General features: G+C 36.2%; 1 protein-coding gene across 1 annotated transcript; it reads left to right on the top strand.

The window, feature by feature from the left end:
* The first annotated feature begins 804 nt into the window (after positions 1-804).
* On the top strand, positions 805-11,229 carry LOC128232331 (zinc finger CCHC domain-containing protein 8-like). Its single transcript, XM_052945828.1, has 14 exons — positions 805-1,186; positions 4,222-4,264; positions 5,277-5,339; positions 5,653-5,746; positions 6,119-6,199; positions 6,343-6,446; positions 6,720-6,800; positions 7,258-7,395; positions 7,660-7,728; positions 7,974-8,119; positions 8,335-8,429; positions 8,730-8,807; positions 8,933-9,020; positions 10,144-11,229. Exons 1-14 carry the CDS (start codon positions 823-825, stop codon positions 10,896-10,898), a joined length of 2,199 nt encoding a protein of 732 aa, XP_052801788.1. The 5' UTR covers positions 805-822; the 3' UTR covers positions 10,899-11,229.
* The last annotated feature ends 2,327 nt before the right edge of the window (positions 11,230-13,556 follow it).

The raw sequence follows: 13,556 nt of genomic DNA, 5'->3' as shown, positions 1-13,556 counted from the left end.
TAGTGTCTGGTCCGTAATGTCCATGGTCCGTAGTGTCCGTGACCCGTATAGCGTTGTCGGGCAGCGGCCAGGGACACTTGAGTATGACCCAAATACAATTACTAGAGTAAACGGTGGCAGAGTAAACGTATCTTATTTAATTGAACAAATTCTTGAACTTGATTTTACATTTAAAAAAAATAATACTTAAATTATAATGCAGAAAATTTATTTTAGTAGACTGATAATTCCGAATATATATGACAATACAAATTATACAAAACAAAAATTGTGGAGTGAAACTACTTAATCATCATCATGCTATAAGAGACTAAAGAAAAAATTGGGCCATAGATAATTAGCACATTTTTACAAAGAATGAAAAGGCTTAAGAATGCTTTTAAAAACATTAAAAAGGCGTTACTCAACATGTCTTGAATGGTACGATGTATGAGGGTCAATCCCTGGTTAAACTTAATGACTTTTCTCTTGGGAATCTTAGGAATACAACATATAAGTAAAACACTACACTTTATAAATACTAGTATTTATTTATTTTTAAAAGAGCTACGTACTTCTGCCCGGGAGTAAAGTTTGTAATTTGTCTCATCAGGCGATCCTCTACTCAAGTATCATAACAGCATACCCACGAGGTTGTTTTGGATCAAAATTGACCGCGGTGTTCCGAATGAATAAAATGACCAAGATTGAGCGGTAACGAAATATCAAGGTTTCGAAATGTCCAGATCCCTCGAACGAGGATAATCGGTGAAAATTGATAGAGTCTACCATATTGGTAGATCCTGTAATTTCCTATTGTTGTAGAGTTTGCAATGCTAGAAGATGGCGGATGACATGTTATTCGGAGACATTGCTTTATTTGATGAATTTGAAAAAGAAAGAGAACCGTCTGGGTCCTTTTTGATTTACGAAAATGAAGAGGGTACTGTCACAAATGACAGCAGGTTTGTGTTTCAAGAAAATAGCGAATCATCGTCTGATTCAGAGGACGAACAGAAACAGAAAGTAGAAGAGAACTCTGTAGCCTATGCCGTTGGAAAAATTAAAAAACAAAGCGCGAAAAGCGCACCTACAAACGGAAATAAGGCTTCTTCAGACGGAGAATCTTCCGAAGAAGATGACGCGACTCCAGTTGTAAATGAGGACAGACTCAGCCATGCTGCCAATTACAAACTGAATTTTGAAAGTATCCTTCATTGTTAATGTTATTTTTTTTTAAAAACGCTCTGCAAGCAAAGGATTAATTTTATGCTTATCTCACTTCCATTAAATATTTTTGGTTCTTGTTTATATTTAGCTTGAATTTTAACTTCATCAATATGTGAACAGGAAATGAGATGCAAGATACTTTTCAATAGAGGCGTGTGGGTAAGAAGTAGCTCATGTAGCTACAATAATGCGCGAACAGGGATACTTTTTTCTATTATTTCGACACTTCTTATGTATCCCTGTAACGTTACAACTGTCTACCAATTAACACCGGGCGAATGAAAATGTATAGTTATATTATGCATAGATGTTGAATATAATGACAAAATTGTTCAATATATACCCGACTTGGATCTAAACTAGATTGAATTTGACATTAGAGTCGTTATTTTCACATAAATACATTCTGGGTCACAAATACTCTTTTATGCATGTACGCAACTAGTCTAAAATTATAGACGTGTTATACCAGATTCTTCCAATCCCTAACGTCTAAACGGGAATGTGCAAAATCCGGGGGTGTTTTGAAAAGTATTGAAATTGTATTAAGTGTAGTATTTTATGGATTAAATTGATCATTAAGGTTTATATTCATATTTTACCATGTAAGTGAGAAGTTATTTTGCACAAAACAAGCATTTAATGCATTAAAACACATTATTTACCTTTCCAATAAAACGAAAGTTGACTAACACAGACAACAATTATGCCAAGCGGAACAAATTGACCCAATCGTAATAACTCGGCCACCTCCGACAAGCTTCGAGATAGACAATTGTAACAACTCAGCCATGGCCGAAATGTTCCGATTGTTTAAAAATTGTGCCCTGAAGCCTTGCAGGTGCCCGTCATGTATATATCGCTATGTTTTGACAGCAAGAAATGAAAAAACACGTCAAACCCATAATTATTCGTCGGATATGACATTTTTATGTATGGAACTGATATAAAATAACATAATCTGGTAATATTTCTTGTTTTTATGACATTTTTTAGATGTAAAATGCTTTAACCCGATATCCCGATCGGAATAACTACCCACTTTTGATACTAAACAATTTGTACGTGGAGGATTTGCCATATCAAAAAACGTAAAAAAATCCGTAAACATACAATTATTTGGACTAGTACACAACCTGTCAGATTTGTCCCAGATTTACCAATATCGGGATACTTGATAAACAATCAACACATGTAAGTGTTTTATGATATCTGAACATGTTTTTGGCATAATGACATAAATGAATATGTGTTTAATAGTAGGCAGTAATATATTCGTAGAAATTTGAATTTATAACTGAGATAATTTCAAAATTGTGGCCGCAAGGATTCTCTGCGCAAGGACCGTTCGCTACTTTTTGCTGGGATGGTGGACGTCATGAGTCTGCCATAGAATTAATCGTCAAAAGACTTGTTGACAGCCATTTAGTTGGACTAGGGTAAGAAGCTGCGGCCTGATGCATCCAAAATTTGTCATACATGAAATTTCCTAAATAATCAAAGCTGCTGTCCAATTTAACAACGTGGCTTTGCAGTGATTTGGTTTCCCAGATTTATTAAAAAGTAACAGATTTCCGATGTACTTGTAGAAAATTCTAAAATATTTTTTTTGTAATATCGGCAGAATTGTATGCACAAGCGAAAAATGCAGAGATGTGCAGCTTTCAACATATTCCAGTTTTTAAGCTGATATATATACAACTTAGACGTCATCAGTTCACATGTTTCTTAGGGGATTAGTTTCCTTCCATATGTAATAGGGCATGGTTCAAATTTAACTTATTTTGCCTCTTGCTATATAATGCAAGTGGCCTAAAAACTTATTGCTAAAACAAACCATCAAATGCCATGACTTTCAATGTTATTTTGACTTTTACTAGTTAAAATTAAAACTCTTGTGATGGATGTTGTGTTTAATGTTTAATTTGACAATTAATGTATAATAAGGTAAGAGACCATTATTCCACACTTCAACTCAATGACCACATGATCAATAATTGCTCTTTAAGATAAATGGCAAACCAATAAAAAGAGTTGAACATAACTGTTCTGTACCCTGTCAACAATTAAATTAAGCAAACAGTTCTCCTTTCACTTTCATTTAAATTGACAGGAAGTTTCCTGCACTTTTAAGACGATGTGGTATTTTTTTGATATTTTAGCATTGTTGTTTTTCATCCATCGTAGTGTAAACTGCCAAATGTATCTGTTAATTTACATAATGGGCGGAGTTATTCCGTCATTGAGTATGACTGCTGCTAATTTATAGTCACTGGTCAGAACTAGATCAAATCACTTGTCAATTTGGACGTTAATTACTCCTGACATGTTTAATACTTTAATTGAATAAACAAACATTAATTGAATAAACAAACATTCAAAACACCTATTAAGGCTCTGAAGTGGAAATCATATCATCATAAACTTTGGCGAATCTGACTTCGCTTTGATCTTTGAAAATATGTCTCGTAAATCTACATGATTTGTCAACAGACATTCCCAGGATTCTGGGAGTATGATGTCACTTGATGACACACGCTAAAATTTTTTTATAAACGGGACAGTTGCACGATCAATTTAATAGGAAAACAGGAAATCAAAAGTGCTCATCACTTAAACAATTTGGGGAGGTTTTGTTTAATAAATTACTTTTTTTTAAATGAGGTTTGAAATTGGAAATTCCAAAAAGTCACTCACTGAAAATATGGAGTGGGCATGAAATTCTACATTTTCTGAATTTGACTCGCATTCAGCGAGTATGCGACCACTATATTTGAACCCTGTAGGGCCTAAAAAATACTTTTATCTTTTAAGTGTATACTCATATGTTATGTATAAATTTACCACTCAGAACTTTTTATAAATCTTAGTTTAACCAGAACTTTTAACTTACCACTAATTTTTCACCTAACACATGCTCGCAGGTTATTAACCCCCAAAGTAGTGTCAGGTCCTATGCTGGAGAAAAGCTCTGATATGTGATCCTTTAATTTCGCCTTAACCAGTATACAGGAAACAAGTTCAAAAGATTCTGCAACATCTTAGATTCAACAAGGTAAATATAAAAAAACAACATCTAGATATTTAATTGTGTATCATCGTCAGTTTAAAATTCCAAGGGGGTATGATGGTTCAGTTTTATGTCAGACTCAGGTTTTCAAAATCCTTTTATTTAAAGGTTTTATAGCTGTTTCTAGCATGTTCTTTTGCATTTTCCCTAATATTTTGGTAGTTTTAATTTTTATAATAATCCTTTGGCATCAAAGTCCTCAAACTCGTAAGGTTGGCTGGTCATAACCAGCGGATAACCCAAATTGATTTTGAGGTCAGTTGGTCAAAGGTCAGGGTTGTGGTCACCTTGAGCTTAAAAGCTTGTGTGATTGAAATAAAGAGAACACTTGGGCCTATTAGTTATTCTCAAATTTGTCAGGGAGGTTAATCTTGTAGATCAGCTGATCAAAGGTCAAGGTTACCAGATCGACCACTGCCATCGTTATACAAGTATTTAAAAAAAAAAAAATAGTGAATAAAAACAAATGTTTTGCTTGTTAATTGCAAGATAATGACCATTGTCATATTATCATAAACATGTTGGTCACCACTTTACCTTTAAGCAGCTATCTGCTTAACTTGCATTACTCATATTCTCATAACTCTATTAAATGTTAATCCAACTAATTTACTGCTGTCAGGATGAATATATGCTTTACTGGAAACTTTTCAACTCCTACTGCACCATTTAGAACTAGCCAATAACTATACCTACTATCCTCAAACTTAAGGGATGTAGGTCATAAGATTAAATTACCTGACAGACATTTCATAAGAACTGACCAATTAGCTGCCAATAGAGGTGCTTACACGTCTCTTGATGTAAATTAAGTTTTCCAAAATAAAAATTTTAGGCCAATTTTTGTTTTTCTGTTTATAATATATGGCCATGCTGTAACTTTTCTCATATTTTAATTTATATACCTTAAAGTGTTTTAAATAATATGCTCTTTTCATTTTGTTTTCTGTTGATTTACTATTTTAGTACACATGTACTCATCCTGGTTGTTTTGAAGGAATAAGCCAGATGAAGAATCAGCAGCTGTCCAGGTTATCTTCCAAAACAACACGTTTTCCAGGTACATAGCTGCACCTTTTTATTAAAAAATAACACATATTGCCTGTTAATCAATAAGATGTGCTTTGATATTTACCTTTACATAATGATTATCGAATGAAAATAAAGGACCTTTAGGTAAAATTGATATTTCTGTTCTAAAATGTCAATGAATTGATCAGTTTTGAAGCAAAAACTGATAAGGGCTCAGAATGGTGTAGTCATGGGTAAAGGGTTATAGATTTGATCATAATTAAGAAACCTGACCATGAATTTTAATAGTCTCATTGATAAGGCAGACCTATTTTGTATTATTGCCTGTCTGTCTGTTTCAGGAAGTATCGTAGCCAGGTTGAGGAGTATATCCATGGTCTGCTGGAGAAGGAGCAGCAGGAACAGGACCTCACTCTTCCTAGACTTGCTCTCAGGGTAACTAGAAAGTTCATTTATATATTGCAATAAGAAGTTCAATAAATACCGGTCCGGTATAGGTCCGTGGCTCATGCTGGAAACTGGTCTAGGACATATTGAGCAGAGTGATTAAAGAGAAAATAAAGCACAAGAAATATAAAGTCTAACATTATATGTCTGACTTGTATCTCTTCATTTGTATAAATGTACAGTAGAAAGATTTCAAGAAGAGATGGTTGTTTCTTAAAAAATGTCCTGACCAATGAATTTAAACTGTTCACAATTTAACTTATTGGTATTATGAAATGGTTATATTAAATTAATGGAATATGTACTTGTTAATGTTTCTATTAACATCCTCCAGTGTTTCTTTTCCTTTAAATTTTTCAGAGTACTGTTCCCAGCTGTGCAGAAATCAATGACAAAATTCCAGTGGATAAAAGAACAGATAAGATGTTTCAAGCCCATAAAGTAAGGAATTGATTTGCTATGGTTGACAAGTTGACCAGTTACCTCCCTTTTCCCTTTGGTTCACTTTACTGCTGACATTGAAATTTATTGTTTAGTAACACAAATAATGAGTCTTTTTCAATAACGAACTGCCCTTTATACAGATAATAGGTTGTTGCCACTTCTATGGGTCGTACATGCTGGACGCCCTTGGGTGGCCTCTGGTGGAGTTCAACCCCTCTCTCACAGACTCCTGGGACATACCCACGTATCCTTGTACACACACATACATACACCCTGAAGGGTAGCTCACATACTGGCTATATACAAGTAGCAATTTCATTGTATTGACACCCAGTAGAGAAGAAAAATAGTCTTCTAAAATATTACTGTCTTTGATAAACACCACAGTCTAGGACTAGCCACGCTAAACTTCTTAAATCCTGTCTGAGAAGCCGTGTGTAACATCTGTCATTATAGCTAATTTTCAATCACTGTCAGAAATATCTTCCTGTGATGTCATTATCCTGAACGGTAGCAGATATGAACAAGTGTTTACAGACATCCTACCCCTGGACATTGCTCTCATTGAGGCACGAGCTAAAAAGAAAGAAAGGGAAAGGTAACAACTGGGGCACTGACATTTTAGGTTTACATTTTGGTTCGCTTAGTAAAATAGACTTGAGAATACCCTATGAATCATATTATAACCAATAATTATCCTTCAGTATTTCAAGACAAGTGTGTTTTTTAATACAAAAGCCAAAAAAATATTAAACTTTTGCTGCTATTCTCCATGTTTTAGCATACATGTACAGTCTTTTGGATGAACAAGCTTGAATTCATATAGTACTGCTTGGCATTACATTTTTGAACAAGCCCTGCTGTATAAAACCCAGAATTGGAGCAAGGCTGGAAAGCTCTTTACCAGTACAGGGCTTGTGATAATTTTGACCACTGCATGTAAACAATATGAATACCCTAAGTTGATGATGATGAAATGTGTGACATAAGACAAGTTTCTGCAGTGAATCTCAGAGCAATGTACTCTTCCTTCTACTGATACTGTTGACTTACAGACAGAAGCCCAAGTGCTGGAACTGTGATGGTGACCACATGATGACAGAATGTAAGGAGCCCCGGGACCAGAGGAAGATCAGCGAGAACAGGAAACAGTTCATGGCCTCCTCCCGTGAACAGCAGCCCTCGGGACCAAAGTGTGTACATTGGGGGAACTAATATACATCATTAAGATAGAAAGCAGTTCTTCTTATTTTTAAGTAGATTTCGCTTGTAGTTTTTACACATGATAAGAATGACAACACTCTTGTCTGGCATGATTCCTTACTTTGGCTATACTATCGGTTGAATAATGCCCCATATTAATAAGTGATAAACCGGTCAGTGTTGGCATTCACATGTGGAGCTATTGTTTTGTTTACTTTGTATGGAGTTGAAGCTGCTTTTTTGCATATTTACAGAGGAGGACGCTATCACGTGGATGCAAGTCAAGATCCACGATTCTCCAAGTTTAAACCTGGCACTATCAGGTATGGTGGTGTCACAACTGCTCATTACTTTGTTGCGGTGTTTTTAATTCAACAAAATTAAAGACACTGAATTAAGAAGTGATTGATTTAAGAAAAAAATATTTCTGTTTATAAAATTGATTGAGCAAAGAATAATTGATTAATTCTACAAGTGACACATGAAAAAGACATAACCTGTTAACATTTTAACTTTAAACATAACACTATATTAAAGTAAATGTGTTGCTTATTGTGATTAATTTCAGTGAAGAGCTCCGTAGTGCTTTGGGGTATGATGAGGATCAGCTGCCCCTGTACATTTACAGGATGCGGGCCCTGGGCTACCCCCCGGGATGGATGGAGGACGCAAAAGGAACCCCAGGGCTTGCCATGTTTGACGAACATGGGAATGGTAGATTATACTCGGCTCAAGTCACTTTCGTACTGATCTTGTATCAATGCATTGATTATTGTCCAAATCTTTCATAGTAAATGCTGCATTGTATTTCCCACTGACTTCTGAGATGTGCCATATGAATGAATCCTTTTTATCAATACTTTTTTTTTATTGAAGAGCAAATGATCTGTAAGCAAAACATGTAATTAAAACAAGTGTCTGTTATTCAGATCCTGATGAAAGTCCTGAATCCGGAACCCTTGATGTAGAGAAGATCATTGAATACCCGGGCTTCACCACACCCATGCCTGATCATGTAGCAGATGTAAGTGGCTTCAGTGGTGACTAGGAATATTAAGTTTACAGTACCAATATATTTAAAGGCTCATACTGTGTATGTACAGAGAAACAGGAATGGTTATGTATTGAAACTTGATATAATATGTTAGTATATACAAATTATATATATATATATATATATATATATAAAGAAAAAAACGCCAGTCCTGTCTGTGAAAATAAAATAGTTTTATCTAGATGAATTTGATGAACATCATTCTAAAGTATCCCCAGATTATGTCTGTGCTACATGACTCCTGCTGTGATGCTGTGTATTGTTCTACAGGAGTCTGAGTTCTACTGTCTGCCACAGCTCCAGCCACACCAGCTCAAGGCCACACTGCAGGCAAATACTCGTGCTCTAGTAAGTCATCTTGTGTTGTCAGTAAGTACAAGCAAAACTAGATATGGTCAAATGGCTAGAGTTTACAATTCTTTGCCAATATATATTTCATTTTAACTTCTGCATTGTATATACCATGTATACAGGCTGAGTCGATGAAGCGTGTCAATGAAGAAGAGGAGGACCAGAGAGCCAAGCGAGTCAAACTGAACTCTTCTGACATGGACCTTGACGGTGAGTCTTACATCTCCAACGTTTATGGACATGCCAGGGTGGTATATGAGTCAAAAGATACTTTTAGGATTTCAAATGGTATAGGCTTGTAAGGTTATATGCCTTACTGATGGCGTTTAGCTGATAGCTCTACTGACGAAATTCAATAAGAGCTGTTATAAGTAATGGCACAGTGCTTGCGTTGGTGAACAATTGCTTGTGAACGCGAAATAGTCATCAGTTATGATTGTATTGCATCAAACTTATACAGTAGTAAGGTATCCATGAGAGCTCTTTTTTGAACAAGCCAGATCGGCCCATCAATGACTGGAATATGGCCCTTGAAATGCAGTAGCCCTATCCAATATACACTAAGGGAGACAACATGTACAGAAAGTTGTGTATTATTGAAGCATATAAATAGGCAAAACATGTCGTTCACTTCTCTTTAAATGTGGGCTCAGTATATTGCCTATTACTAGTTAATACATGCTTTGGATAAAAACCCCAAGAGTTGTTCCAGTAGGGCATAAGCCCTCGTGTGCCTCTTGTTGCTTAATTATATACACTAGTTAAAATGCTGCTTGGTCAATAGTCAAAACTATGGGGAAAGACAAGTGAATTATTGCTGGAGGCCATGAGGCAATAGTAAGCAATAGTTTAATTGGTTCTTCCCCAAACACTGGCAAATGTTTGGACTATTGACCAACAAGCCATTCAAAAAGTGTTTTATTAGATGACACTCGAAAATATTTCCAAGCGATTTTTGTAACACACAGCTTCATAACGGTTAATATGAACATGTTATTTTGAAGCACAGTTCAAATTGAATTAATGATACATGAAAAGTTTTTCTTAAATGCAATAATTTTTTAATTAACTGAAAGTAATTTAATGTACTTTCCGTTCAATTTTCTACCATAACTTTGTAAGTAGTTAGGGCAAAATGAATGAAAATGCATTTAACTTCAAGAAAATATTTTAAAGAAAAATAAGAGCTGTTGACCAGCTTCCAAACTATTGACCCAACCTATAGCTAAAACTATTGACTAGGGATTTACATTACAGATAATATCTTTTTAGGTAAATTGTACATACCACGATATGTAGGCAACATAAGATATGTTCACAATGTGTTTTGCAGATGAGGAGAGCAATTTGATGATTGACCCACCTTTGCCTGCTGAGACTCCACCCCGCAGACCTCCCCCACCCAACTCAACTCCGCCCCCAACCCCGGATGAGAACACCCGAACGTCTCTGTTGTCCCGGGAATCAAGTGTAGCCCCATCAGATGGTCGATCAGGCTCACCGACCCTGGAAGAGCTTGAGCAACAGTACCAGGCATTGCAGCACACCCTGCTAGAGGGTGAGGACAGCCAGACTGGGGACAGTGGGGAGGAGGGAACTGGGGTTGGCGATGACACAGCCAACGCCATAGAGCTGGACTCTGCAGACGACATTGACCCTGCAGGCACCTCGATCTGTCCCATAGAAATTACTAACGATTCAGTGGACAGCTGTCCTGATGACTTTGAGTTTGTGAAACCTAAGTTAGTAAAGTGTAGCTCAACCACTTCTATTCAAACATTTGGTGAGCTGGGATCAGGGAGCCCAAGGGGCTCTGCTCCTGGTACTCCTGTACACAGCCCTTTTGTGGAGCTTAAGCCTGATTTTAAGGGCACTGTGTCTAAGTCAAAAGACTTTAGTACACCTATTTTAAAACGGACTGGTAGTTATGACCATATCCCTGAAGATTTAAAGTTTTCTCAAGGGATTGAAGATCATATTCCATTTGAAAATTTGCCAGGAGCTACAGGCAACTTTGAAAAGATGAGAAATCTAGTTTCTAAAATCAGGGGACTTAAGCAAAAACTTTTCAAGAAATCTAATAACTGACTTACTCGCCTAAGATGATAGTAACAATACAAGTAACTCTAGAATATATGCACTACAAAAACAATGTTGGTAAGCTTAAAACTAGCAGGTTTGGGAAAACACAGCTTGACCGTGCTTTACCTAAAAAGCAAGGCATGTTTCAATGGGCATCATATATTAAGTCTTCAATTGTCGTCAAGTTTTTGTTCAGGAAATGATCATCTTCATAAGTACATTTTTTCACTATCATCTAAATATATCACATGTATGAAAGCATTCAGGTTTGTACATAGCTTATTTTAAAGAATAAGTTTTAAACTTACATAATAAAACTAAAAGTTAAAAAAAACTAGTCCTTTGTCAGTCATACATTTACTTTTCATTGTGTGCGTACATTTCAATGTCGCCTGTAAAAAGTATGGTAAACATGAAGGTCCTTGGATCCTCCTGGCTGGCAGTGGCATTCGTCGGCGTCATCTTCCTTTCTTTTATCATTTGATTATGTCCTCTCAAATCTAACAACTTTTGCCAAATTTAGCAACAGTGACCACTTGTATGATGTCTTGACCAAGTTCGATATCCAGTCAGATGGCAATATCCAATTGCTCTTCAACTGTCCAAACTCCACTAAACAGGCCTATTTGCTCTGAAACATGAGTATTTCTTATTCATATCCAATGTTCACCAAAATTGGTAACATACTGTTTACCGGGGTATTTAAACAAAGTTTGTAAAAACAGCTTTCACCACCCAGATGTTGTTATTTATGTCAATTCACTATGTGACATGGCCTATTATAATCCCACCAAAAGGAGTATGGGTAGGGAGGGCATATAACTTAGCTCTTGTCAATCTGTCCTTGCGCCAAATGCAAAATCTTGTGTCTTGCACAATAATAAGTATATTACCCAGAGTGATGAAACATTACGGGAATGTGCACCTGGGCTTTTGTGTATTTCTTTAACCAAGAAGTGCAGAGTTTTGTCCCTGGTTAAGTTAAAAAAATATCTTCGTGAGCATGCAATTTTGTGTTGCTGTAAAAACACCAAAATGGATAAGCCATAGTGGTGAAACCAGCCTGTGAAGCTGTGCACCTTTGAAAAGCGAGTGGCTACCTGCAGCAGAAGTAGAGTTATGGCCCTTGACTTGCATAAAAAAACAGTAATGGCAAAGGGTTATAAACACAATAGGGCCATGATGGCCCTAAAATGCTCACCTAAGCAAAGGGTCATGTAATGAAGCTACCTGTAAAGTTTCATTGAATTTGGCCTAATAGTTTCAGATATATATTTTAAGTAAAACAGTAAGTCGGCCATTTTGTTGTTGTTGTTGATCAATCTCAATGCCTTGTTGTATTTTTGTAGAGGGTCATGAAATGAAGCTTCCTGTCAAGTTTCAGTGAATTTGGCCTGGTTGTTTCAGAGGAGATGTTTTTTAGCACTACTGGCCAAAGGTAATGTGTACGTAGTATGTGCATCCGTGCGTCTGTAAACAATTGCTTGTGAACACGATACAGTCTTCAGTTTTGATTTTATCTTGATGAAACTTGTACAGTATTTAGATATCCATTAGAGCTGGGTTCCTTTCGAAAACCAGCCAGATCCGCCCATGCATGCCTAGATTATGGCCCTTGATTGTATAAAAAAAATGCTATTGTGTAAACAATTGGTTGTGAACCCGATAAAGTCTTCAGTTTTGATTGTATCTCAATGAAACTTGTACAGTATCTAGATATCCATTAGAGCTTGGTTCCTTTCAAAAACCAGCCAGATCCGCCTATGCATGCCTAGATTATGGGCAATGAAAGTTTTAAAGAAATGCTTTCTATTTTTAGCCAGGTCTGCATGAGCGAATTATATTTTAAGCCAAGTTTACATGTACATGTAAATTCAAGTCTAGAGTTAAGGTAGACAATTTGCAAGTCTAGGATTTTGAGAGACAATTTGCTTTTTGCTTCTGCAGTTGATTTTGTGAATTACTCTGCCTTGTTCTTGTTGAAAGCCCAAAGGCCATTTTTTAGCTTTAAGTTCTGTAGTTTGTGCATTCATCTTAACAAAATTGGTTGTGAATGTTTAAGTTACGCACCTGGTGTCATTACTGGCCACACCCAGGGTTCACAGGTTTGGTAAACATAAATCTGGAAAGGTTTGAAAATCTTTTTGTGTGTTCGTGCATCCATCTCAGCACAATTGATTGTGAATGTTTGTTCAAATTGATCAATGTTGTCCTAGGATGCCCTTGACTTTGACCTTTTGACCAACTTTTTTTAACTTTTAAAACTACAGAAATTTTTACTATGAGTACAGTTTTGAAAGCATTTTTTTTTTGTCAGATGACTTTTACTTGGCACATATTAAAATAGTTCATGCAACTAATCTGCTTACAATACATTCTTGGCTCAGATGTTGAATGTGCTACGTTGTCCGGTAACCCAAACACAAAACATAAACTATATGTCTGTTGCCTTTTACCCATACATACATGCTCTGGATTGATATGACCACAAAAGCCATGCCAGTAGAGCATATGCCCTTTTGGGCCACTTGTTAAAGCAAAACAGAAGGTTGGCCAGATTGTTTTTGTTGTTGATCAATCGTGACCCTTTGTTGTATTTTTGTAGAGGGTCAGCCAAGGAAGCTTCCTGTAAAATTTCATTGAATTTGGACTGGTAGTTTTAGA

The sequence above is a fragment of the Mya arenaria genome, chromosome 4, assembly GCF_026914265.1.
Source record: "Mya arenaria isolate MELC-2E11 chromosome 4, ASM2691426v1".
NCBI lineage: Eukaryota > Metazoa > Mollusca > Bivalvia > Myida > Myidae > Mya > Mya arenaria.
Note: the sequence above shows the minus strand (reverse complement) of the source record. Positions and strands in the feature narration are given on the sequence as shown.

Excerpts from the sequence above, each read along its gene's own strand:
- LOC128232331 (XM_052945828.1), top strand. The coding sequence starts at position 823 with ATGGCGGATGACATGTTATTCGGAGACATTGCTTTATTTGATGAATTT. Across the intron at positions 4,265-5,276 it reads AACATCTTAGATTCAACAAG|GAATAAGCCAGATGAAGAAT; the intron begins GTAAATATAAAA and ends GTTGTTTTGAAG. Across the intron at positions 5,340-5,652 it reads CAAAACAACACGTTTTCCAG|GAAGTATCGTAGCCAGGTTG; the intron begins GTACATAGCTGC and ends TGTCTGTTTCAG.